We start from the raw sequence: 27,880 nt of genomic DNA, 5'->3' as shown, positions 1-27,880 counted from the left end.
GAGTACGAAAATGAGCCGCAACAGCCTGCGAAAACGGCACGCTCGCCCATTGGAAGAAAAGAAAGATGACGACTCTTCGGAAGCGACACGGGAGTCGGCATGGCGCCTGAAAAACACGCCTGAGCCAGAAATGGTGAGCGTTTGCGGTCGGCTGCGCTTCAGAGCACTCTGCGATTTCTGGCTAAGCGCGTCTTCAGATGCATGCGCTAAACCGAAGTCATCAGGACCAGACAACGTAATGAGATTACTATTACCATAGCTTGTTAGAGCAATGTACAAGTGCCGCTCGAAATTCGACCGGTGGTGAACGACGACGGTAACAAACGGTCAAAAGTGCAGCTCCGGTCGACCTAACTGATGCGCTTCATTCCTGATTTGATTTGGTCAGGGCGTTTAACGTCTACAAACAGCAGAGTGGATTAACGGCGTTGTTTATGTTTCCGAAAGAATTTCGAGAACCCGGTACTATCTGACGTGCACTTAATGCGCGGTGCGCCAGCGTTTCCGTATTTCTTGCCCATCGGAATGCGGCTGACGTGGCCGGCACTAATAACCGCGACCCCGTGCACACTACAAGAACGCCAAGGCCACTGAGCTAGAGCCACCACAGCGGGTACGCCTTGGTGTTTGAGACTTCAAGGAAGTTAATATGTAGCGTTTATCGCATAATTCGTTTTCCGCAGCTGTACTCGCTCCAACGTCACCAATTTTGTAGCGTCGAAACTGACGGCGCAGCTGTTTTCAAATTCGCCGCAATAATACTGATAGATAATCGAGATGTCGTGCTGTAAACACACGTAACTGCATTCGACATAAGCATACATAATGGACATCGCCATACGTTGCAGCTGACCGAAAAGAGAGATCCGAATATCGGTACAGAGTCATGAGTGACCTTGTGTGCAGTAGCACTTTGAAGACGGCATTAGCTTCGTTTACATTTATCCCGCATGCCCCGGTCGAGGGAGAAGGCGAGTTGACTCGGCCCCACCCAACCGCGTTTAGACGCGTCATAGCATGCCGGTTTGCGCAATCAACTCAACTGTCGCAGGCGGTTTGCCCGAACTCCCTTCGCTGATCGCTCTGCCCGATCCGCCAGCGTTTGCATGAACCTGAGCATCTATTTTTGCAGCTTGACAGGCCGGCTCGACGTGGAATTATCGGGCAAACGTAGCTAATTAGCGAAAGAGCATGTTGTGACGAAGTTTCGTCGCAGGCGTGACGTCGGGCAAGCATGGAATCCAAGGACGCCACCCAGGCCGCCTGCTGGGTACTTCTACCCAACCTGGGCGGCCTGGCCGGCCTGTACATCATCAAGACCAGGCACGACGACGTTGTCAAGGTCAGTCAGTTACGTGCCGTCAAGCCACGGAGAATGACGTCACAAATTCGGCGTTGCATGGCTGTGACAATAGAATACGAAAAAAAATATGCTCATTCGACGTCAACGTACATCCACGAAAGTTTAACGTCTGAGATTGACCAGCTGGGGGCACCGCACTAATTTTTACTAGCTGGGATTCTTTCACGTGCACGGGAATCGTACCCACGACTTAGTTCTCGGCAGCAGAATGTTGTAGCCACCGCCGTTTTGACGCGAATTTTGTGGGGAGGGAAGCTGAGTATACGCGACGCATATTTCGAACAGCGCGCGGCAAATATTTTTGAAAGCGGTCGCATGTCGCTACCTGGAGGAAAACTTTTGTCTGCACTCCTGGCTTTCGCCCCATGCCTTCCTACTTCTTCCACCCAATATTTCTTGTTGCCATACAGCCTTCGTATGGACACTTTAAAAGAGGCTAACTCAAGAGCTACACAACGTATAAATTGAAGATCTGCGATTTTATATTACATCACACTATGATTTGTATCAGAAACTTATCTGGCACAAAGTAGCTTGAGCAGCAATGCTCCTTACATGGCAAGTCATTGTCCACCTGACGTGAACAAGATCACGGGAATATTTAGCGGAACGTTATAGTTATTTAGAAACATTTAGAGCAACGGTGTTGTGTATGTCCGCGCCAATAACGTCAAGGAATAGCGTCAGGCCGAAATGCTATTCTCACAAGGAGATCCCAAAGAACTCTTTGCGCGAACTTGGATTAGTGTCAACTACGGCACGAAATTTTGCCCAGCAACTGAAGGGCAGTAGTGACCGAATTCGGCAGATATAGTTAAGACTGCTTAGTGCAGAAATGTGAAATCATTGTAGGTCCTTTGGTGAACTGTTTCTAGAGCGCCCGTTCCTGCGGTGATCGTTAGCGTAACGAAGCGAACGAGCACAGATAAAGATGAAAACGAACCCGAAGCGCAGCGGAGGATGAAAGAGGCAAGGAGGAAAGCTGAGGAGGCGAGTGCAGCTGAACCATGGGGCAGAAAGCGGAGGAGGAGAGAACGGAGAAAGGACGATAACAAAAGCGTAGTGCGGCGACGATAGCTACGAGATGGCGCCAGAGCAGAGCGCGTAGTCTGCGAGGTCTGGCGTCGGCGGCGGCTGCTGTGAATAGCGCCCACGCGTCAGCCACGCGCTGGCTCTCGCGATCCAGCGAGGCAGTCGCTTCACACATCGCTCTGTTTGCAACGTGCCGCGCTACTCAGATTTACATGCGCCAGCCAATGCACCGCGAAATTAAAACAAGTATAGAGCGGCGCTCAAATTTTGCATTAGGGAGTATCGTAATCCTCGCTGACCTTTTTTTTTTTTTGCCGCGCCTTTCTTGTCCGCGCAAGTTTTCGACTGCGTTCAAACTGCACTTCTTGCAGCGTGTAAGTAAACATTCTTTAAAGGCGAAATCCTTAGACCTGTAAGTTTCAAGGTCGCGTTGTGAGGTACAGAAAAGCATCGCGTGATCCAAGGAAGGCCAGAAGCGAAACAGAGCATGTCCAGCCTTGTATAAAAGATGATTAATGATTAGTGAAGTTAATGACTGATAAGTTAGTTGATTAAGGTGGAGCATGGTGGATTAAGGTGTATTAGGGTGAATATATGAGGGTGAATGAGGATTAAGGTGGAATAAAGTGGAGTAAGGTGAATTACAGTAGGCTTTACAATGCTTTCGCCCCGCGCCTATTAGGCGATAGCTAAGGACACCTAGCACATTTTTGGCGAGGACACTCGCGAGGTGTGATCGATCAGATCAAGCAGCAACGGCACAGATATCTATCGGCTAGCTCTGTTATAACGCAGGCGGGAGCGTGCGCGGACAAGGAACGGGTGGGCAATGTAAGCCAACACCGTTTCCACGAGGTGTCGCGTCTCCATATCCGCTTCATGGAGGCGATGCCCTCTCCCCTGACCAGGGTGGCCTACTTTCATGCGTCGTTCGATCATTTAGAATTTCGCTTGAAGCACCGGTTGCTATACCAACGGGGGATGAAAAAAAATTTCCAGGGTGCTTAAGCTTCGCCTTTAGGAGTGGAACGCGAGAACATTAAAAGACCCCTGACTGCTTTTCATGCTTCCCGGCAACTGCAGCTTATGTAAAAGTAATGTTCGCCGGCAATCGCAGCCGTCAGACGCTATGCACGAAGGGAAGCTTTCTGGTAGAAACGCGCGCTCTTGCATGGGTCGATCTCCTGTTATAGTTTCGCACTTTTAATTTTTCACTCTGAGAAGAGCATACATATTAGATATGCTCTATTGGTGTTCTTTTTTTCATTGCATTTCTTTGTGGGCTGCCGTTCTCAAAATTCCGAGCAATAACTTTGTAAAGAATTAAAGACAAGGAAAGAGTAACTTTGCTGTTAGAAGAGCGGTTGGGTATGCGTTGTGCGAAATTTGGTGCGAAAATTCTTTTTTGCCGAAGCGACGACCCACGGTGGACGCCGGACACCATCGCCAAATTTTCTGCGACACGGAGCCCTTAACGCTGTCGCGTTAAAACGTTTTTTGTCTTGAAGTTGCGTCATACCGCCGAGAGGTAGCCGCTGCCATGAGTGCACGGACGGGCGGGCGACATTGCTAACCTTATCTGGTCGATCGCGCCTCGCATGGTAAGCCGAGAAGTGCGCCACCTGACGTGCATATATCTTTCACCGTGGCCTCGGTTAGGCCAAATCGGGTGGTTGTCTCATTTTCCTCAAATTGACGAACGCTTTCTATTGCATACGCTCATTTTACGCACTCATGACGTAGCGGCACCTCCTCCCCATTAGCTGGGCCTTCACGTGTCCAATGCGCACGCGGAACATCTTTAGTCAAGCAAATGCCTCCGACGTGAAGGGTGCAATGATGCACGCACCACGTTACGCCTGCTCTAACTAAATGCCTTGGGCGTGCCTTCCATTACCTTTGGAGGCGCCCTGCCGCGGGTTGCGAGCAGAAATCGCGGGGTAGCGCTCGCAACCATCCCACACTCTAAAACCCCTTAAAGTACGTAAAGTAGTGTCACGCTTTGAGAATGCCGCCTCCTCCTCGCGCGCTCTGGTCGAGGCCGACGCCGCGTCGCTATTGGCCTAACAGCATCACGTGAGCCCTCGTGCCGTGCATCAGCGCCATTTTTGCTCGAGCAGCGTCTACGGAGTGGCGAGGAGCGTATGTTGGCGACGTTGCTACGCTAGAGCAGTGTAGGCGGCGCTACGGTGGAGGAGGGAACGCGAAAGAGAGGAGAAACGAGGATGAGTGAAGGCGGAGGAGGAGAGTGTCACTACCTTACGAAGTTTTAAGGGGTTTTATACGATAATAGCTGTCTTACCAGTACCCACCTACGGGGCAGAAACCTGGAGGCTTAGAAAAGGGTTCTACTCAAATTGAGGACGACGCAACGAGCTATGGAAAGAAGAATTATAGGTGTTACGCTAAGGGATAACAAAAGACCAGATTGGGTGAGGGAACAAACGCGAGTTAATGACATCTTAGTTTAAATCAAGAAAAAGAAATGGGCATGGGCAGGACATGTAATGAGGAGGGAAGATAACCGATGGTCATTAAGGGTTACGGACTGGATTCCAAGGGAAGGGAAGCGTAGCAGGGGACGACAGAAAGTTAGGTGGGCGGATGAGATTAAGAAGTTTGCAGGGACGGCATAGCCCCAATTAGAACATGACCGGGGTTGTTGGAGAAGTATGGGAGAGGCCTTTGCCCTGCAGTGGGCGTAACCAGGCTGATGGTGATGATGATGATCCCACTCTAAGGTCCATTATCCCCCTCGAGTCACCTGACTTCCAGTGGCGCAGCTTGGTGCCGGCAGCCTGGGTCGGTAGCTTCGGCGCTCTCGCCCGGCGCAGGAGGCCGTGGTCTAGTGAGGCCTGTATTGATCGAAAACACCGGGCACGACAGCTGCTTTCAGCAGCCGTTTCGTTAGTCTTTCCTCAATTCCACAGTGTGAAAGTGCTCACTGAACATTACAGAGCATTACAGGCTAACTTGATGGCACTGAATCCTTAGACCTTCCCTTAGCCACTGGTCGAGAAAACTTCTGTCGGAACGTATTTCCTAGAAAGGCACGCCCGGGTATCTTTTCCTCTGACTGGACGAGCATTGTGAGGGTGCGATTATGACTGTGTTTTTATGGTTGCACATCTTGTGCTTATTTTCCTTAGCTTGCAGAGTATAACTTTTTGTCGAACTTGCCTGATGAATTCCTTGTTCAAATCACTCCCCCCCCCATGTCTTTTTTTCTCCTTTTCTCCTTATTCTTACGCTGTCTTGATTGCTTCGCTGGAGCGCAGATTGTACAGGTGTCAGGACCTCACTCAGGCGCATGCCTTTAGTCCTAACCCTTTTGGTTTTCTGCAAGCAAACTGGAGAATTTGTGAATAAAAAAAATGACGCACGGCTCATTAAAACATGCCTGTGCATGGAAGAATAACAACAAGGCAAAAAAAGTCAGAAATACGGACGCGGCATTAAGCACCCGGTTCTCGGTCGAAAAGACAAACTTAATGTGCCTGGCAGAGGATAAGCACACCGTCTGCAAGATAGGTGGTATTATTTGGCCCTTTTCACCAAGCTGCAGTGTTTATTTTTGACGCACAGCAAAACACACGGTGCTAAGCCGCGCTAACGCGGAAATAGTATGAATGTTGTATGCTTACGCGTGGATCACAGGGTGCAGTCGTCGCGTGCTCGTCGTGGCCTCGGCGATGCAGCTGCCGGCGTGTCGCAGTCGTCCACCGCAAGGGGCTCTAGCGACCATACCGAGTGTAAAGTAGGAAAAATGAAAGGGCTGCGTGATTTCGCCTCATGTTCTAGGCATCCAAATTAGAGGAGGCGCTGTCTACGCACACCTTTTGTCAACCAGAACCGCGGACCTGTCGCCGTGGCGTCGGCCAAGTGTGCTCTTCTGGCGCCCCGGAAGCCGGGGTTCGATTCAAACCCAGACCAAAATTTACTAATTTTTCTTCTCGCATCTCTTAGTTTACTTTGTTTACAGGAGCTTCCCTGAGTAATTGGACGTTGATCCGAGCATTTTTTTCACTTTTTCGCCGTCGGTCATTTTTGGTACGATCATTCGGTCAGCCGCCGACTACGACGCCGGATTTTCGCGTAACGGACCATAGAATTCTTGCGTGTTAATAATCACAGCAAGCGCAGCTGGCGTCGGGCGAGTGCTGGTTGAGTATTTATACTACATATGCATGCGTCCTCGTAAATTACGAGAAATACCGCGGCGTTCAGGCTAGTTCTAGAAATTGCTACAGCTTTCACGACATGGTATGCAGTTTTATATGCGGTCATTATAAGATTAGCAACGATGGTCGCGAATCTCTCGGCACAAGCTAACTATATATACTGGGCCGAGGTGAGCTTATGTTCCTTTGAAACAGACAAGTTCACTTGCCGTAACGTTGGCTTTCACGTTGTTCTCATTTTGCTCATCGACTAGAATTTGCATCTCCCACACTCCCCGTGTTTTCACTCGGCCCATCAAGGACATTTTGTGGGAGAAAATTAAGAGACAGCTTTAGCTCAGGACCTATTTCTAACACTGTGGCTCAGGTCCAACTCCGACGCGGCCTATTCAAGTAGGTGCAAAACGCAGAAACGCTTTTTTGAGATAACCACTGGGCAGATTTTAATTAAAGTTGTTGTATTTTAGAGGAAATGCTAAAGTATTGTTGGAAGCGGACTTTTCATATAGGGCGTAATTTTTTTAAAAAGAACTTTCAAATATTGGTAAGCTTGAAATAAACGGAAGCAAGAAATTGACAAATTCGTAGCCCTGCACAAGTAACATACATCGCTGTTCTGTAAACTGAATCCGTCAGAGCATCCCAATTGGACAAATTTGATTTATCGATTCACATCTTACATGAATTAGTTGCATTGTTTGCAAGGCTTTTGCAAAAGTTCTACTCACATATTAGTTGTTTACTTCAGAGCTGTATAAAATATAACAGTTTTGTCCGCTTTATATGTACTATTAGCTGCTACTTTCATAATTGTGATATCGGCTTTCATTGCTCAGTTCCAGAGTTGCAAACTTCATAGTTTCGCTTTCTCAACATTTGCGTTTTTTAACGGATTTCTTTTTAAACTCACGGCATAAATCAAAATTTTCTAACCAACAATGACTATATTTTAACTTTTTCTTTTAAATATAACAAACCTTATCAGATTTAGTGTACTGGTTGCCGCAAAAAAACCATTTCTTCTGTGCAATGTATTCAGACAGGATACCCCAAGCTAAAGCTTCGTGTAATAGTGATACCTTCCAAGAAGCTGCAACCATGCAAATATAAAACGACTTACGCATGACAGTCTGACACATTTACTGTGCTGAAAAAACGAAGACAACATGATGAAGGCAGAAGGGGCTCTGGAGATGGTGACAGGACACAAAGAACAAAAAATGACAGCACCGGTCAGCACATGTCATACCACCATTTTGTGCGCTTCCGATTTTTTTTTCAATTATCTATCTATTTGAGACTACCTAAAATAACTTAACCCAGCCATTATTAAGCACGACAGCACGTTCGACGATAGAAATACTGAAAAGTCTCGAGTGTACCCACCTACTGGAAGAGAACGGGATTGACCACCTGTACCCTGTGACTTCGAGATTTTCACCGAATACCATCGCTCTCTCGAAATGGTGCAGCGGTGTATGTTGGTGCGCAACTACCCGGGAAGTAGCGGCCAGCTTGTGCTGTGGGTGACGTTCAACAGCGCCATGGGCTACGCCGGCTACCTGGTTTTCAGGGACGGCGGCGGCCTGCATGGTCCAGCCAGGCCTGCGCTGGCCGTGTTCGCCGCCGGACTCTGCTACAACTGGGCGTGGCCGGCCATCTTCTATTCGAAGCAGAAGTTCGCGCTGGTGAGGAAGCCTTTCAGTTGGGGACGCTGTGAATCGTGGTTTCCTAACGTGGCGACAGAAGAAAGTTCTAATAGAGTTTCGTGACAAGAATACTACAGCGAAATTTTGCACTTCTGTGTTCGTTCACCACGACTGTGGCCGTGATAACAGGAAGTTGGTCGCGACGGACGTGCGTTCTGAAGGCATCCAGCGTGCTTGTTGCCTTCCTGCGGTGTACGGGCCCCGAGATAGGCTGTGATAGTCGCGTCTACCACGTCTGAAGCCCCCTGTGAAGCCGCCTTGACTTCGATGTGCCGATTTCGATTTCGGCACTGATTTCTTCCCTTCCTAACCGTTTAAATATGTTTCCCTTCTCCCAATGCATGGCAGAAAACAAATTTATTCTGGTTCACCTACCAGCCTTTGCTTCGTTTCCCGCTTTCTCTCTCTCAATTTAGCTGTTCATCCAGTGCCAGTATAATGGGCTATACATGGGTTTACTTAACTTTGTCCTTCGGGTTTCAGACCAGCTTGCCCATCCTCGTATAAAAGTTTTTGAAGCTACCTATTTTTATTGCAAAATTATTGCGAAAAAAGTTTATAGAACCACTCGAGCCTTCTTGTAGCGGCGTCCGTGTAGGACGTTGCTGATTTTAAAACAATTATCCCTCTTCCGTACGTCGAGAAGCACTATAAAAGCGAAGTAATGCCAGACGTGGTCTGGTATCCTGTTCATATATATATATATATATATATACATATATATATATATATATATATATATATATATATATATAAATTATGCGGAGTAATACCACACTCATCATCATCCTAATCATCAGCGTATTTTTGAGTACTGCAAGACGAAGGCCTCTCAAAGCGATCTCCCATTACCCCCACCTTGCGTTAGCTAAGGCCTTCTTGTGTCTGCGAGTGTTCTTATTTCATCGTGCCATTTATTACCCGCTGTTCGCGACGGTGCTCCTTTGCTTGTCTGTAACGTTACCTCTGCAGCTGTAATAGAACACAGGTTATCTTCCGTGCGGAATAGATATGTTCTTTCATGACTCCCATTTCTTTCCTAATCTCGCCTTGAATATCTGCTACCTCTATTTCCTCTTTGTCATGCTGATGTATTCCTCTCTTGTAAAGTTGCCGTATCGTTCTTCGTTCCTTCGCTTGTTGCTGTCTCCTAAACTTATTACGGGCTTCTTTGTTACATTTTAAAGACACCAACAACCGCTCAGAACATGAATCGAGAGAACCCTCTTAATGGAAAAAATTGACCACCGTGTTGACTAGAACTAGCACTGCTTTTCTCATTTTAATGTGGATTTATAAATTCATTTCTTCAATAAAAGTCGCGAAAACTGACCTTTCAAGACCCACGCGGCAAAAACATGAAGATGCGTAAGTGTTCTATCCTGTGACCTTCTACTAGTGTACGCCGTTCCTGGTGTGTTTATCAGTATTGAAACGCAGTACATTTTTTATTACAAGCATTTTCTAACTTAAAATGTGTGCATAAGCCTTCATTTGTAGTGAGTGGAAAAGTGGCGCTTCCTTCGCTTTTGTTTTCGATCAGTTGGCTCGGCTCGTCTATTGACAGAATAAGGACGGGAGCCAGCCAGTCTTGATACAGGCGTCTACTTGGGCGGAAACGCGGTACAAATATAAAAGAGGTCTCTTCAACAAGTCAAACTTATTCAATCAGCTTTCCATATTATGAAGTGGTCGAAAAGTTCAAAATATAAGCGGTTAACCACAGTTGCACTCCCTCCTGTGAAAGCAAAACGATGGGCGGCTTTCACAATAACCAAGGAGGGCATCAACATCACTCTCACTTCTCAGCGTTCCTGGAACAGAGGCTCTTTCATTCTTAGAGGCTGCCTAGATCGAAAGATTCTGCTTACAAAAATGTCCAGGCGCTTTTGGATGTAACCGATTCGGGTGTAATTACTGCCGAGGATGAGCTTTTTGTTGCACCACGAAAAACAGTGTCCTTAAAAATCGGTTGTCAGTCCCTTTAAGCTTCTAGCCTTTATGTTAGCACCGGTATAACAAAATGACTGGACAATTTTTTTTTTAAACTGCGAGATTACTAAGCAAAAGAAAATAAATAGTGCGTGCTAATTCTCAACCGTTATTGCAAAACTGAGGTGCCTATTTCAACTGCTTCCATCGTTCTATCGAGTGATGTAAAAAAACCTTCATATAGTCGTCTTAAAGTATAAATTATCCTGGCATCAATGTTTCCTTAACAATGTAGGTGCAGACCGCCATTTCGGCTTTCCTTGCGCGGGTCAGATAGCAACCCTTTTGCGAATGGACTAAATGAAACTAGTGTGGCAGCCGAGAGTAACGAATTATGCTCATTGTCCGAGGATATGAAACAGGAAGTAATACCGCCACTGCATAGATTCCCGCTTGCATTCCTTCAAACCAGTCTGCATTGGCCTGAAATTGGGCGGTGCGGCCTTTCATGTAAATTTGCAGACGCTTTTCAGCGTGGCAGGAAGCCGGTAATTTGCAGGTGAAATATATTATTCCCTAAAGAGAAGTGCGCTTCATAGAAGCGAATTGTAGTGCACGTACTCAAGATTCCCCGATTAGGCGAGCCCCGTCGCTTCGCCATGAGTGATGTTTGCGCCCCGACTGACTGGTGAGCTTTGATGCTTACGCTGGACTGACAACGGGTCGCAGGCCATGGTGGACATGAACCTGCTCTGCGGCACAGTGGCGCTGCTGGCCCACATGTACCTGCCCATCAACGACCGGGCTGCCAAGATCATGCTGCCCTGCATCGCCTGGACGCTCGCCATGGCGACTTTCAACTGCCGCGTGTGGCGCTGGAGCAGGCGCCGAGCCAGCGACTGAGTGCGTTCGACAGGAACAATCGCGAGGCGCCGCCCCCTGTGCGATGCACGTGACGTCACTCGGGTTTGCGCGCGAGATTGCCCGCTTACCGTCTCTGCGGTGATCGGTTGCGGGGAGATAGGGGCGTGCTCCGGTGTGCCTCGGTTGAAAGCAGACGAAGTTCCCGTGCTTGAGAATGGCGGACTGTTGAGGTAGCGTGGGCTTTGCACTGCCTGCCTCGCGGTAGGGACTCGTGGGATTTTTACGCGGTGCGAAATAAAGAAAGTGGGTTTTCACTTCGAAACGAAAGCTTTAGATCATTAAGGCTGTGGTTTTCGCAGCCCATTGTTTTAACGAGGGGCGTATTTTCGCACCGTAGTGTGTTTGCCAGCGTATCTACTTCTGCACCAGAAATAATACAATGGCTTAGGAAAAGCATATGTAGTCGGAGACAGCAGACAACCAGGTGAAGCAATCATTTCTTTTTAGTTTATTACAGGAATAGAAAAAATCACTCGCTCAATTTGAGGAAAGACTGCTCGCGCATACACAAACAACATAATCGTCGTTTCGAACTTGCACTCTATGGGCAGTACACGAGCGTTCTTGAAATTCCACGCCCATTGGAATACGGCCGCCATGACTGGAATTGAAGCCGTGACCTCGAGCACAGAAGCACAAGGTCCCAGCCACTGAGCTACGGCGGCAGGTGTTGGGGGTAGTTGAGCGCAGGCTGTGGTGGCAGTCAGATGTCGCTGGTGGTGTTTGTTGTTCTTACCTCAAAACATGGCTCATTCCCACAAAGGGTACGGGCCACACTGGACTGATTGAAAAGTACGCCCAACGAAATACCAAAATAGATAAAAGGCAGATAATCTAAACCAATCACGAGCCGTAAACAGCGCTAAACATCAGGACAAAGAGCGGGACACAGACAACAGCGCTAACAACCGAGTGTCTTTATTCATTCAGTGAGCATATAGATACTCCGCCGCTATCTCTAAGCGCACAATGAACAGATTTCAGCATGCGCAGGGGTTAAAATTGCAATTAATGCGATATGAAGGCAATCTCCTTCGGAAGGAGAGAAATGGGGGGAAGGCTTACACATGCTTCGCCGCTGTTATGAATGTGGAAAGCTTCGAAAATGAGACGTACGCGGTCATCGTGGTATTTTGACAGGTAGGGTCACATCTTTAAAAGACGGCTTGCAGCCGCATTTGTTGCAATGCAGTGATAATTGACTATCTCTAGCTCGTTTTTGAGCTTTGATTGAGTGTTCGCGCATGTGATCATGCACTGATGCACCACCCCGTTTCACTGACATAAACGTTTTTGTGCCACTTCGACATCGATGACCCCCTTCCTAATAAAGACGCAAGATATTATCTCCGCCTTTCTCCGTGAGGAATGTCCAAAGGCTGTCCGAGCTTTTTCCGTCGTCATCAAGGACTTATATTACTCTTTGCCTCAAGAAGATGTATGCATCGAAGTTGGCCATTGCATTGAAAAATAGGGTGTTCTTAAGTTTCAGAATGCGTGTGGTATCAATGTCGACAGGTTTTTAGAGCTCTTAAGGTTTTACATGCTTTCCACTTTCGTCTCCGTGGAGGATAAGCTTTTTATACAAAAGAAAGGCATGTGCATCGGTCCATGTATAGCCCCTGTTCTTAGCGACACTTCATTGGCCAGCTATGACCGCAATCTTAGAACTAAGCTTAGTCAAACGAGCACTGTAGAAGTGATGCGATATGTTGATGACTTTTTTACATTTTTTACAATACTAACACTACTGACGCGCAGCCTACTACTGCTATAGTATTTGACCTGTTCCGCATCGTTTTGGATTCCTTTGAATTGACCACGGAGCATCCTTCAAACAAGCTGCGTTTCTTAGACTTGGAGCTAACGTTCTCATTACATGATGTATGCTGGGGTTATACATCTTGATCTCATAAGAGCCTTCTTCCCTTTTCCTCCGCACACTCAAAGATTGTTAAGCGCGTTATTGTAAGATTTTGCATGAAGGCGGCCCTCACCAGGTCTTTTAGCCACCAAGTAGATGCAAGCTTCGAATTGCAGGTAGCCAGGCAATAGCATCGCTGAAAGCCTCGCAACGAGCCTTAAATGAAAACAATCGGCAGCTACACAATCTAAAAATTGCTCACAGAAAATGGTTGCACTTATCCCATATGTGCATCAGGTTGCGCATAATCTCAATAAGTTTGTCAGCAGGGCAGGCGTTAGGTTGCTGTTCAATGCCAGAAATAAACTTGGTAGCCTGTGTCATCAAGTCAAATGGGTGACCGAGAACAACCAAAATAGTTGTAAAAAGCAGCACAGGCAGAGGTTTGTTGTTCAATGTTGTTCAATGTTGTGACTGTGGGGTTTATAAAATTCCTGTTTCATGCAAGCGTTCTTGTAATGGTCAAACGAGGCGGTGAATCAATGACCACATGCGCAAACACTCAAACAAACTTCAAAAACGAGCTAGAGAAAGTGAGTTATCACTGCATTGCAATGAATGCGGCTGCAAGCCGTCTTTTAAAGATGTGACCTATCTGTCAAAACACCGCGATGACCCCGCACGTGTTATTTGCGAAGCATTCCACATTCACAATTACGGCGAATCCTCTGTAAGCCTTCCCTCCATTTCTCTCCTTGCCAAGGAGATTGACTTCCTATCGCAATAATTGCAATCCTTTTTAAATATGGGGTTTCACGTCCCAAAACCACTTTCTGATATTGAGGCACGTCATAGTAGAGGACTCCGGAAATTTCGACCACCTGGGTTTCCTTAGCGTGCACCTAAATCGAAGTACACGGGTGTTTTCGCATTTCGCCATCATAGAAATGCGGCCACCGTGGCCGGGATTCGGTCCCGCTACCTCGTGCTCAGCATCCCAACACCATAGCCACTGAGCAACCAGGGTGGGTTAATTGCAATTTTTAACCCTGCAGCATGCTGAATTCTGTCGATTCTGTGCCTTGAGATAGCGGTGGAGTATATATACGCTGACTGAAAGAATAAAGACATTTGGTTGTTTGTCAGTGCTGTTGTTTGTGTCCCTCTCTTTGTCCTGTTGTTTAGCGCTGTTCACTGCTCGTAATCATGAACCCACCCGCCCAAATGCGTACTATTCTAAACCAAGCATTGGGCAGTTCCTGTCCCACGTCGTTGCTTTTCTTTTACTTCTGCCCCTTGCCTTCGCGCATGGTCTAGATTCAAATTTGTTCGAATTCTACGCTGACCAATTGGCTTGCGCCTGTGCGGCCCGCGAAAATTTCAGCTTGTCTCGCGACAATGAGGAGCGCGTACGTTGTCGCTTGAAACATGAGAGCCTGCGTCTTTCAGTCTGCATTGTGTAAGGTAGTGCTTCAATATCCTTGGTGAACGAGGCGCCGAATAGTGCACATATACAGAGTATTTCAGTGAACAATTTCGAAATTTTTTTTATTGCCTGCGGCAGATGGCACAGTTGTAGTCCATGAGCTGGTATTCGCGAACAGGTGGACATTACTTCCGCCCGCCAAAAAAAATAACACGCATAAAATATTAATTAGGAAAAATTCACTAATTACGCTTTCAACCAATTATGGCACGTAATGCAATTTTCACGTTCCAGCGTATAAGACTGCAAGGCATATCCACCAGAAGACAACTCCGTAGATGACACCATTTACGAGATATGCGCCATCAAACTTGCGGTGAAAATGCACTGTCATTCCACTTACTTCCTTAACAAAACGTCGTTTTACGCATTGAAGCACGGAGGTAACTTGAAGGCCAATGTATTTCTCCGCAAGGTTCGGGAAATAATATCTAGAAAACGGTGTCATCCTGAGAATTCGTTCCAAGTAGATTCACCTTGCGAAAAACTTGGTTATAGTTTCTAAGTTGCCATATCTGCCACAGAGTAATTAGTTAAAACCTTACTTATTGAATTTTATTAATTACTCAATTATGCATTTCAATTTTTGTGCATGTCAGCCTCTTTGAGTATACCATATCATGGACTAGAATATTGTGCCATCTTCCAAAGGCAATTTAAAAATTTTTTGAAAGTGTTCGCTGAAGAACCCGGTATATAATGTGACCAGGCGTACTGATTAAGGCAGGCTTCTACTGCCCTGCTCCTGCTGTCTCACGTTTTCAGTTTGGGACGGTGTTGTGTCCCGCTCTGAACTCTCGAGACCCCGAGTTGAACAAAATGCTTGCTTGACCTTTGGTGTCGCTTTGGCTGTTCACTTTGTGAGGTGGGGTGACGCCACCTTCAAGACTACTCGAGCAGCATGTGGCAAAGCAAAACACTGCCGAAAATCAGACAGCAGCACCTTTGGTGCAACCTTTTAATGATTTGTCAGAATCGCGCTTTCGCTGACGAAACGCCATTTTGGTCAAGCGCTCAAGGACAAGCGAGCGGTTCGCTTTCCGAACCGTTACAAGATGGCACCCCTCCTAGAACGCACGGCCGCTTGCGGCTTGTATGTTTTCTCGATCCAGCGATAATGAACTTGTCAATGTGTTGGCTGCCGAAGTGTAGCCAAGCGAAAACATATTGACGACGCCGTCTACATGCTGTATTACTTGTCATAAATATGGTGTTGGAAGCGCATGCAGAATAGTGGCCAAATGCAAGCGGGAGTTTACTGAACTGCTTGGAAAAACGTTTTTTCTCGACATGAACCATTTGCAATAAATCTTTGGTCCAGTTGCTCTCTCTCTCGCTCTGCCATCCACTAATCCTTCTGTCCCTCTTTGGCGTCCGAGGAATTTGGGCACACAAAAGGAATACTGAGCAAACATATGAAAAAAAGGATGAAAACATCGAAAATTGAATTGGACGACGTTACTGTTCCAAAACGCAGTGGGTATTTCACATACATTTAATGGATGCCTGTATTTTTTGTTGATTGTGAGCGTTCGGCGGCTACACGCCCGGAAGAGTGGGGCTGCGCGCCGCCTACGGTGACGTCATGTGTGCCAGCTTGCAGCAGCAGCAGCAATTGTGGTGGGCAGCCGGCGGCTTGCTTGACGTCTGGCTGTTAGTGTTTCGTTAACGCGCAACCATGCAAAGGTGCGAGTGAAGGTGCCTGCACGAGTGGCGATTGCGGCTCAGATGTAGAGGGGCCTCCACAGCGGATGCGCAAAATACAGCCCTATGCGTACGACCCTTCCACTTCGTCAAGGGACAGCGAGGACGACGAGCCGCCATCACCGAACGCGCTTCGACAGCCGCGACTTGCAATTTGGTAAGTGCTTCGCCGCGGTGCAGACAAACAAGTGTTTTGAGCTCTATGCGCTCTAACCGAGGCAGACGGTTGCGTGACCGATCGCGTAGCTGGGCCGAATGCGTCCGCTGTTCGCACCACTGAACACGGCTGGCGTTGACGTGGGTTTTGAGAAAACGCTCTTGGAGTATTTGTCGTTCGGGTACTCGAAGCGCGTTTCTCACTGAACGAATTGGCGTCATAGTAAATAAACAGTGCGAAACAGCCAGAACGCACACTCGGACGCGGTCAAAAATTTGCTACACGTACTCGTGGACAACACGCCGGCAGCCATCACACGACCACAATGCCTGCGGAAGCAGCTTCAGTTCCGTCCCAGACTCACCTTGCAATCGTACACGCACGCCCCATTGCTGGATCTGGATCGAAACGCAGCGGTGTCGAATCGGGCAGTGCGCTGAAATATGACACGCGCTTATTCCGCGCCCACACAAGCGGCAGACAAGCGGCATCGGTCATCGATTATTTCGTAAAACGCTTTCCCGCAACTGCAGCTTATGTAACCGTAATGTTTACCGGGAAACGCGGGCGGCGAATTCTGCCGGAAGGCGACCTCTCTGGTAGAACTGCGGCCTTTTGTGTGGGCCGCGACGGCCCCCACGAATGGATGGACGGACGGACGGACGGACGGAATAAATTATCGCGTCTTAACTAGGTTTATTTTCGTAGACGTGATTGCTGGCTAAAGCTCCCTGGTTATTCACCCTGCAAACTGCATTTGCGGAACTGCGACTGTTCGACCACTTCGTAGGCGACATTGCTGGCAGCAACCACTTGGCAAACATGCGCTGTGCACCCACGCATTTCAGCAATTAGTTGTGCGTGGATAGAGGCGGTGCGTGATTTAAAATACAGCACTCTTCTTTTAGGGCTTACTTGCCCCTCCATCTGCCTTTTATCCAAGAGAAAGAGAAATCAAAATGTCACGACGCAAAAGTAGGGTGTTTGTCAACATCTGTAATTCCAACAGTTCCAAAGGATGTTTTATGGTACAGCCTCCATTCAACAGTCTGTACCGCTCCGTTGCACTCCGTTCCTTCTCGCTCATCCGTTGCGCGCTTCCTTGACGTTCATGGCGGCTTCCAGTGATCCCTAAAGAAGTTCCCACACAACACGTAGCTTGTCGTCGCAAACGTAGCCGCCATGCTCTAGTTCGTCTAAATTTATACCCTCATGAAGAAGCTTAACGATTTCGTTGCTAGATTCAGTTGGTTTCTGATAATATATTAGATTGCGGGATGTCTTAACCGTTATTGATCTGTCTCCATTTTGAAGTGGGTGTAGGATAGTTAGCTTGATTTGGTGCTCAAATGGCCACTGAACGACTCCGTCGAGGTCACCTCTGTGCAGCTTAAGAGCTATAAAAAAGGACATACTATTTTCTTTGTTATTTTTCATCGTAACACCAGGCGATATGTTGTAACCGCGCAGGTAGACAGGCCCACTGAGCTGTGTCGCGTAGCCATTTTTCACCGCCGCGGCTTCAAGCGAATTAACTTCACGAACAAAAAACTCGCAACGCGTTATATTCTTTTTCGTGTGTGCTAGTGCTTCCTCCACCTTCTGCATCACTGCGTTGTTGCTTACTTTTGTATCTTCTTTTGCGCTTTCGACCGCAGCTACGAAACGGGAAAATTGTTGTGCGCTGTGCTTTTTGGCATCTGCTATTTTAATGTTAAGCTCCTCATGTAGTGTGCTGATGTCGTTCAGAATGCGTTGTAATTCATCACTGATTCGTCCAACGGGTCTAGCATTTTCACTCACTGATTCCTTCAAAGCGTTGATGGTTTGGGATAGCTCGGTGAGGCTGTCGCAAATGGCGCCATTATGACTGAATGCTCGCTCCAGAAGTGCCTTAATTTCAGCTGCCCGCTCTTCCAGTGCCCTTTCTAAGTCTGTAATGCTTCCTCTTTCGACAGCGTCGACTAAGTGTTTACCAGACTCTGTTACGTCAGGTACTGTAAGGGTGTGGCAGTTAGCTCCGAGGTGCTCGCGCATATAGCTGCACAGGACCGTTGCTGAGCATCTTGGACATGCGGTGCAGTGGTACTCGCATTCCGTGTGAAAGTGCTTCGAGACTTCAGAGATAGCCATCACCTCCATGCAGCCACTTCCATGGTTCCAGCATCTCACCTGCATTAGAGGGTGAATGGATTCGCCACTTCGGGTTAGAGAAATGCACTTCACAGCACCATGATGCCGGCGTGAAACTTACAAACACTGTACATATTGATATACTGTCACGTTGTAGTGACGTTGAAGAATAACACGGTGGCGTCACTGTGAGTCGCGAAACTAACTCTTTACTTGTGCCTACAAAACAACTAACACTCAAGCACCTCGATGGCGGCGTGTACCGGCGGCTATCATCGAAATCTGATCTGCAGGTCGAGTTCGTTAGGTTTTATACATAATTCGTCGAAGGTTCAGCTGTCAAGTCAAGTTAAGTGAAGTTTATTTCCAACACCGAGTAGGAGGTTCTTGGGCGAAATGATGACGCAGACATCTTGAGAGTGCCCAAGGACCCATTAAACAGCAGCAGACAGATTGCAAAAGTAATCTGAAGCGCTGTACAAATATGTAGGCATGAAATATAATACACTCAACGCAACACTTTCAGTGCACAAGATAACTGCATATAATATAGATGTCAAAAAATCTTTATAAACACTTGTGCAAAGGCAAAAAATAATTTTATACATCAAAAATGAAATATATATCAAGATAGCAAAAGAAAGATGTTGTTCGAATGGTTCTTACAAGTTTAAAAGCATATTTCGCACATGTTTCTTGAATTTATATTCTGGTAGCTCGAATTTGGTACAAGTTAAGAATTTGTACAGTATAGCTGGTATCTGGTATTGAAGAAGACATTCTCCGTAGCTTGAACAGGAAAAAGGAACTGGCAGTAGCCCACCAAATGCTCTCTGTACACGAGCCAGAATCCCACGTGCTCAAAATTAGCTTTCTTACATCCTCCCACCCCCCCTTGGTCCCCGAATGTTTCATAATTAGATCATGATGTTGGCACGTAAAAACTCAGAATTTATTCCTAAATTATTTTAAAATGTCTATTCCGCAAGTTATCGAGACGCAATTATTGACCAGATATACCGAGGATGCGACAGTGACTTTCTCGTGACCCTTCCAAAATCAAGAAAGGGGCTCAAAGATGAAGTAGCACACTGGTATAGAATTTACATAAACAGGCATTAAGTGCCTCAGAATGGCTGGCCAACGTTTCGATTGGCCGGTAGGTCTAACCGGCCAATTTTTGAAGCACTTTCTCCGTGTTTAAAGGGCCCCTCACCAGGTCTGGCCATATTGAGCTGAGAAGCACAGAGCATACAATGCGCGATAACGATCGTGTCTGCAAAGAATTACATCGCTAAGCGCCGCGGAAAAGATCTGAAATTTCAAACCTAACGCCGTTTTTCCTTCTCACGGCCGCCGCGCTATAAGCCGGAGGATGACGTAGACGTGCCCCTGTGGCTACGTAGTCGTGTCCGCAGTGTGACGTCGCTAGTGGTGGCACGTGACTTCGAGAATCTTATTTGTGTGATCTGCTGCTTGAATTGATGAATTAAAGTTTAGAGAAATAATAAAACACACAAACTGAATGTCTGCGTGTTTTTTTTTTTGCTTTACTTCGCACCGCGGCAAGACAGATGTACTTCCGCTTCGTCTGCTTGTTCTCACCGTCATGCGGTAACGTGCGCAGGTACCGAAACTATGCCATTTTGTATCGTGTTCCAGAGCGTGATGGTGCTCTGCGATCCACTTGTTCTGCCTTAGTATTTGTGTAGCACTCAATTATACTGCTAGTCATGTGTCCTTGTGTACAGCGCGTGAAATCGTGGGCTGCGCGGAACGATAACTACTTGCACGCAACGCCGCCATCATCGCCGAAAAAAAAAGTGAGGAGAAAAAAATCAAGGCGGGGCCCGTGACGTATGTGTCACGCGCTCCTCGAGGTCCGGCATGGGAGAACGCAGGGAAAGAATTTCGCTTGCGAAGGCTAGATGGCGCGAGTGCAGAGGGAGTCTCATTATGCAGTGGAGTCCGCTTGCTGATATCATGAGTTCGCGGCACTGAAATATTTCTACCTCGGCTAATAATGAGCTTACTTTAAAAATTTTTGCGGCAAAACGCTTCCTTGAAAACGCGTAACACTAGGAAAAAAATTGTACCTTTTTATTTATTTAGAGGTTGTCATATAAACTAACAATTCAATGTGTCTTAACTTGCATACCCCAAAAAGGCAAAGACAAATTTTCTCATCAACAATGCATTATTTTGTCTTTATGGTCACTAATCGGGTGGTGTTTCTGCCGTCAAAAATGTTGAACCTGCGCTGGCCAATGTGCAGCTTTTAGGCTTTGCTCATTTGCATGAATGTTGCCTTTCTCACTGGCAGCGGTTTAGCACGTAGTGTTATTCTTTATTGGCGTATTTGTTCAATCTCTAGCGTGTGTCTAATGTTTCATTAGGGCTAGTGCGTAGCAAGGGCATCACAGCAGATAGTTTGTCGTATGCGTATGGACGCCGCTGTAGCTCATCTACTATATCCTGCCTCGACAACGAAGTGGTTAGCTCAGCGAAGAAACGATCTTGTCGCAGGCAGCAGGACCAGGAAGGTAAATGCGTTCTGAACAACTGTATGGTACGATAACTGCAAATAACTACTTTATCACTTTGAAACGACAAGATGTATTTTTGTGGCGCATAATTGCGACTATTTTAAGATTAGGGGAAGGAAATTGGTTCCCAATTCACTGATTGCCTTATTCAGATTACGTCTTCGCCATACAACGTTTCAATCGTCAAAAGATAAACCGTTCGGTTGTCACTTATCTTGCTTGTATAATTTCAGGCAATCAAAGTTCGACTGGCTTTGGAAGTCTCAGTGGCATCACGGTGACGCAGTCTCAAAACGCGCAAGCAGTTGCAAAGACCTGTTCACGTATCAGCTGAGGTGAGCTGCAAGCTCAGGGAAGCCTTACGAAACATTAGCTGCACGAAACATCGACGTCTTTGGCATTTCGAGTCACATTTTCGATAACTTTTTTTTTCTTTCACAATTGATGTCACTGCGACATACATTGGGTTCGTTTACTTCTATTAGTCAAGGCCCGCAGGCAAAAAAAAATTATGGGTTTTTACGTGCCGAAACCACTTCTTGTTTATGAGGCACGCCGTAGTGGAGGACTCCGGAAATTTAGACCACCTGCGGTTCTTTAACGTGCACCTAAATCTAAGTACACGGTTGTTTTCGCATTTCGCCTCCATCGAAATGCGGCCGCCGTGGCCGAGATTCGATCCCGCGACCTCGTGCTCAGCAGCCCAACACCATAGCCACTGAGCAACCACGGCGGGTCAGCCCCCAAGCATCAGAAGAGTAAAAGAGCTGCGAAAATGTTTGGTGCAAGTTGTACTTTATACTCTCTTCTTTTGTGAGACAAATGCACTTATCACAGCATCTGCTACAAACTACCTCTTGCTGGACATGTGCTCCCGCGACGAACTTTCGCTACGAGATTACGTCTATCTACTTCAGTTCCTTCGCGCCCAATTGTGTGCGTTATTACAGCGAAGCTGTTTATGGCTACGTATTTACTGCATACGCGGGCTGATACCGCAGATGGTGCAATGCCAGGCCGACCCGCACAGGATCTGAAGAAGGATTCAAGCACTCCCCATACGTAAGCCGATCCCGAAGTTAGAGCAATGCCGCACCGGAGGTGAAGGATTTAAGCACCTCCCAAACGTGAGCCGATCCCAAAGCTAGAGCAACGCCGCATCAACCCGCGCCAGAGGTGAAGGATTTAAACACTCCCTATACGTGAGCAGATCCCGAAGTTGGTGCAATGCCGCGCCAAAGCGCGCCGGAGGTTCAGAAGTATGTATGCCGCATTGCCCAAACGAGGCCCGATTCCGAAGCTGCTGCAATGCCGCGCACGGCCGCACCGGGGGTGAAGCAGGCGTTAAGCACTTCCCATACGTGAGCCGATCCCAAAGATGGTGCAATGCCGCGCCAACCCGCAGCCGAGGTAAAGGGCTTAAGCACTCCCCATACGCGGGCCGATTCCGAAGATGGAGCAATGCCGGGCCGACCCGAGGCGGAGGTGAAGCCGACGTTAAGCACTCCCCATACGCGAGCCGAACCCGAAGATGGTGCAATGCCGCGCCAACCCGCGATGGAGGGGCAGTTTGCCATTAATGGGGCCACACACAGCTACGCTAGTCATCCTTCTTCACTAGTGGAAGGGCACTGAGTTTTTTAAATATAAGCAGGTCCTACGCACCGTAACAATATAAGGAAATCTTTCAGTGGTGTATGCAAAGAACGCTGTTCTTGTTTAGTGACCATTTGAAGTATTAAGCACACAACCAAGTTGCAGACAAGTTCACCGAGAAAGGTCCCGCTCAACAGAAATATGGATCGCTCAATCCTACGCACCCCACGCATGACGACGATGAAACGACGACGACTGTATGGCCACCATACAATGAACAACATGGAATGACCATGACTGTGTGAAGGTGATGCGCGCATAATGTAGGCATGACAATAAAAAATTGTACGATGACGATGACATGACGAAACATGAATTATTAGGTCAATGTGTGTGATGCAGCGGCCATGAATGCGTGACGAATACGGCATGATATTTGAATCACTGCCAAATAATGGCAACGATAGAATAAACGCGACTGCCTGAAGACGATTGTATTACGGTATTAGAATCACTGCGACAGAATGACAACGACGAAATGACTGCTACGGCATGACAACGATTGTCTACTGGTGACGGCATGAAGACAACGCCAGGGCGTCAAAGGGATGACGATGTCGAAAAGATTACGCCGGTATGACGATGATAGCGTGACGATGGAACGGCCCAACTGCGTGTTGGTGTAGCAGCTGACGTCCGTGCTTGCGCGTGTAACCACGTCGGTCCTCTCTATATTTGTAGCTCGTTTGCACTACGTCAGATACCTGCCGATCTTGCAAGGCAACTAGGAGCCAGCCCTCGAAAAGTCAGGACTCAAAATTCTGAGCTTTGACGTGCCAAAACGACGATTTGATTTAAGGCACGTCGTAGTGGGAGACTCGTGAACGCGCTCCTAAATCTAAGCACCCGAGCGCGTCTGCTTTTCGCCCCCATCGAAACGCGGCTGGCACGGCTAGACTCGACCTCATGACCCTCGAGCTCTGCATCGCAACGCCACAGCCACTAAGCTACTGCAGCGGAAACAGAGGGATGACAAGCCGTTATTAGATATTTTATGCGAAGCATATTACGAGGGCTCAACCCAGCTCCTCAGGCGCGGCGGTGACCATGAAATCACGTGACACCGTGACGTCACGACAGAGGAGAAGTGGCTTTGGCTCAACTCTTGCAAGACGGGCTGGGTGGGAATCGAACCAGGGTCTCCGGAGTGTGGGACGGAGACGCTACCACTGAGCCACGAGTACAACGCTTCAAAGCGGTACAAAAGCGCCTCTAGTGAATGCGGTGTTGCCTTAGAAACGCGCTGTTTCTAAGGCGTGCGTCTCTTGCTCAGGCGCACATTTCGTTGCCGCGCCGAACGCTGCTTTGCTCGACGCTCACCGCGTCCAATGCGGGGCGCGTAGTCGCTGCCCTGTAGCCCATTGTCTTACACCCCTTGGCGGGTCGACGGGAACGCTGTCGCGTTCCACTCTTGAAGGCGAAGAAGTAATGCATGAGTTGTTTCTTCGTCTAGCCGAACCAAATATAGCCAAGCAACAGCAGTTCACCAGGCTAAACAGTGGTTCAACAACTAAAATAAAGGCTAGTATGCTTCGCATCCTGGGCTTAACCTTACCTAAGCCACAGCCATTTTTTATATTAGGTGACGCAAGCCGCATGCCCAAGCGTTGGGGCACGCAAACCTCCTGGCGCACAAAAGGACCAAACGCGAGCACGAAAGAGCATTAATCCCCCACAGTGGAGTTTGCGTCCCTGAATGCTTGGGTGCTGCTTCTTGCCCCCTAAGCTACAACTTTTTGTTACTTAGTTCACACGTAAAGGAACGCAACCTGTCGCTTCGTTACGGGCGCGCTGGCTTACCTCTCTTTGTAGCAGCTTGTCGGCAGGGAAATCTCTCCAATCAACGTCTTCTTCAGGGAAGTTTTCCCTGTCAATCGGACAGGCATGCCTGTCGTCCGCTCCGCACTGTGCGTAACAAGGATGGCAGGCTACGTGGCTGCACGGCAGGAGCGCGGTAGTCTTGCGCACGAGTCCGCAAACACTGCACTGCCTGTTTCGTGGAATGGGCTTAACGAAATGCAGAGGCTTCCAGTCAAAATTTTCGCCGAAACCGACCAGCGTGTACTGCAGGGTCCTAGTTTCCATATTGTTCAAAACGCCGGTCTTCTCTGATAGAGCGGCTCGAACTGGCGTCGTTTCGCTCAAGCGCTGTGCCCCCTTATCTCGTTTACCCCCGACCCGCCGTCAATATCTCAGTGATAGCGACTGCTGCCACGTGTGCTGGTTGTGTACTATCTAAGGATTTTTTTTCTATTTCTTATTCCTTTTGCCTTTCGTCATATTTCATGAGAAGACGTGCCTCCATTACTTCTGTTACCGCCCAGTCGAGGCAACTGGCGATAAGACACAAATACCCGTAGCGCAAGCGTATGCATTCTTTGTCTCATCTGTATCCCTCACTGTTTCAATGGGAAAGCATTATGTGCCTCATTATGTGGAAATCCGGCGTCTTGTCGGTGGCATGACCGAATGAGGGTACCAAAAATGGCTGAGGACGCAGAGTAAAAACATTTCAGAAAATGCTCGAATTGACGTCAGATTTCTCAGAAAGGTTCCTGTAAATTAGGTAAAGTATGTCCTTCAAAACAATATTTGGTAAAGTCTGGCCCGGGTGCGAATCGAACGCGCCCATCCGCGGTGCCCCAACGCCACGGCGGCTCCATGGTTCTGGTTAGTTAGAGGTGTACCTTGCGCGTGCGTATTCCACACGTCACGTCACAGCTATTTGACTAACTAAACGTTAGTCTAACTAACTAAATAACTAAGCGCAAGCTCCGACAACCCCCCCCCCCTTCCTGCCGATGATTACAAGTTGGTGGTTCGTCCACGGAACGGCCTGCAGCTCGAGAAGGTGAGTCCACGAAAGTTAGTAGACATCATCACAAATGAGGCAATGCTACAAATCTGCTCTACCGGATTCAAAATACGCATCGACGAAGACCAAAACATCCTTGTTCTGAGCACTGCCTCAGAAGCTGTGGCCTCAGCACTAAGCAAGTTGCAGAAAATTACAATTCGTGCAACAACTTATGATATTGCGTCATAAGAAATTTCCCCCGATAAGTCTTGCAAAGGGGTGACATACAACATCGATCATGACACCACGCCCGAAATGTTACTTAAACGTATTTAATCTCCCGGATACGAGGCGCTAACATGTAGAAGACTGGGAAACACAACTACCGTGGTGATCACATTCCTGGGAAAAGCAGTACCTTATTACATCAAATTTTCTGGGCTTCTTTTGTGGTGCTACCTTTACAAGAGAACCGTGCCACATTACCGAACCTGCAACGCGACAGGCCACAGAGAGGACGTCTGCCCGCGGCCGCTCGCCACACCCAAGTGCAGGCAGTGCGGCACTTCCCTAGCAACGCAGCAGCACGAGTGCCACCCTCGGTGCTCTCTGTGCGGCGGGAATTACCCGACGGCAGCCAAGACCTGCCCCAACAGGTTCCTGCTGCCCGTCAACCGCCGGAAACCGCAGCAGGCCCTGAGAGCAGGCTCCTCGACTCCGAGGCCGCGTGGCAAGCGCTCAGCATTCCGCAAGTCGCGGTCCCCGAAACGACGCGGAGCTGTCCTGGAAAGGAGCAGTTGCAGGCCTCGTTCCGGTTCCGGCTCCAGGCGCAGGACCTCATCCCGACGACGGACGTCATCCCATGGCAGGACCTCGAGCCATGTTCGTTCCGCAAGCGGCAGGAGGGGAAGCAAGGGAGCAGCGCGGGTCACGCAGCAGGTGAGCCAGGCGCAAGTTGTTTCTCCCAAAGCTCGTCCCCTCCCCCTGTTAACAGAGAGCTGGCACAGGCACGCGCCCACATTAGGAGTCTCACTGAAGAGAACGCAACACTCAAAGCAGAAATCACCACCGTACACGCAGAATTCGTAGTACGTAAAGATGAATTGCTTGGAAGAAATAGCACTACCCTTCACAAAACACTTCAACCCCACCCCCGGAGAAGCAGAAACGGGAAGAGCAGCCAGCGCACACAGTCACTTCAAATCCGACACCGCAACGAGCAAGCGCGCAGCCCACTGCACCGCAGGGAGTCATGGATGGATGCATGAAAAACTTTATTAGGGTCCTTTAGGGTGCGCCCTAGCGCGCAGCGGGCCACTCCCACGTCGGGACAGAGAGGCCGAGCCTCTCCGCTGCGTCGCGGGCCCGTTGGACAGCCCATAACTGTTCTTCGAAGTTGGGGCTGTGTAGGACAGCATCCCAGCGTGAAGAAGTGTTACTTTCATCACTGCGTAACGCGGGTCATCGCCAGAGCATGTGAGGTAAGTTCGCCAAGTCATTGCATAGTGCACATGCATTTGTCATCTGAATTTCGGGGTACATCTTGTGAAGAAGTAGGGGGTTTGGGTATGCCCCCGTCTGTAGAAGCCTTAGTGTCAAAGCCTGAGGTCTATTAAGTTTGCAATGTGGGAGGGGGTAGATCCTCCGAGCCAAATAAAAGTACTTGGTAATTTCGGTGTACTAGGAAGGAGAGTCCCGATTGTCAGTACCCCCGGCGTCACGCTGCCCGGTAGCTACGCGGTTGATGATCCCTCGCGCAGCTCCGTGTGCCGACACGTTGAGGTTGGGCGGGGCACCCTCGATCTGTCCCATGTGAGCTGGAAACCAGATCAATGTGTGTGGCTTGATTTCTTTGCTTCCTAATATCCCTAGGGCCAGCTTGGATATGGTTCCTTTGGCAAATGCCCTAACAGCTGATATGGAGTCACTGTAGATTGATGTCCTCTTGTTGTCCAATAAGGCCATCGCTATTGCAGCCTGCTCTGCGATTTCAGAGGACGTCGTCCGAATCGAGATTGCGTTCGTTATTTGGCTTTCATGATTTACGCTAACTACAGCGAAGGCCTGTCCGTCGGCGTAGCGCGCTGCGTCTACGAAACTGTTCTGCGAAGCCCGTTCACGAGCCTTTTCCAGGAGAGCCTTCGCGCGCGCCGGACGTCTTCCCACGTTGTGTTCTGGATGGACGTTTCGTGGGATAGGCGCGACAGTGATGCGGTCCCGCTGCTCTCGAGGGATGCTGCAGAACTTTGTTTTGATTACTCTGGAAGGAACGCCCAGCTCCTGTAAGATGTGCCTTCCAGCTTGTGTGGTAGATAGCCTGATGAACTGGGCCCTCTCCTGTGCTTCCGCTATTTCCTCTAGCGTGTTATGCATGCCAAGTTGAAGTAAGCGTTCCG

At 48.3% G+C, this 27,880-nt stretch overlaps 2 protein-coding genes across 2 annotated transcripts; one reads left to right on the top strand and one right to left on the bottom strand.

Moving 5' to 3' along the window:
* Nucleotides 1-7: 7 nt before the first annotated feature.
* On the top strand, nt 8-11,408 carry LOC135898126 (translocator protein 2-like). The gene is made up of 4 exons (XM_065426877.1): nt 8-133; nt 1,217-1,342; nt 8,049-8,264; nt 10,947-11,408. The coding sequence occupies exons 2-4, from the start codon at nt 1,235-1,237 to the stop codon at nt 11,118-11,120; spliced, it is 498 nt and encodes a 165-aa protein (XP_065282949.1). The 5' UTR covers nt 8-133; nt 1,217-1,234; the 3' UTR covers nt 11,121-11,408.
* Nucleotides 11,409-17,328: 5,920 nt separating this feature from the next.
* LOC135898973 (TNF receptor-associated factor 6-like) lies at nt 17,329-24,872 on the bottom strand. The gene is made up of 2 exons (XM_065428234.2): nt 24,488-24,872; nt 17,329-18,524 (listed from the first exon to the last, which is right to left on the bottom strand). Exons 1-2 carry the CDS (start codon nt 24,770-24,772, stop codon nt 17,484-17,486), a joined length of 1,326 nt encoding a protein of 441 aa, XP_065284306.1. The 5' UTR covers nt 24,773-24,872; the 3' UTR covers nt 17,329-17,483.
* Nucleotides 24,873-27,880: the final 3,008 nt, after the last annotated feature.

Source organism: Dermacentor albipictus, chromosome 10 (genome assembly GCF_038994185.2).
Source record: "Dermacentor albipictus isolate Rhodes 1998 colony chromosome 10, USDA_Dalb.pri_finalv2, whole genome shotgun sequence".
Classification (NCBI taxonomy): domain Eukaryota; kingdom Metazoa; phylum Arthropoda; class Arachnida; order Ixodida; family Ixodidae; genus Dermacentor; species Dermacentor albipictus.
Note: the sequence above shows the minus strand (reverse complement) of the source record. Positions and strands in the feature narration are given on the sequence as shown.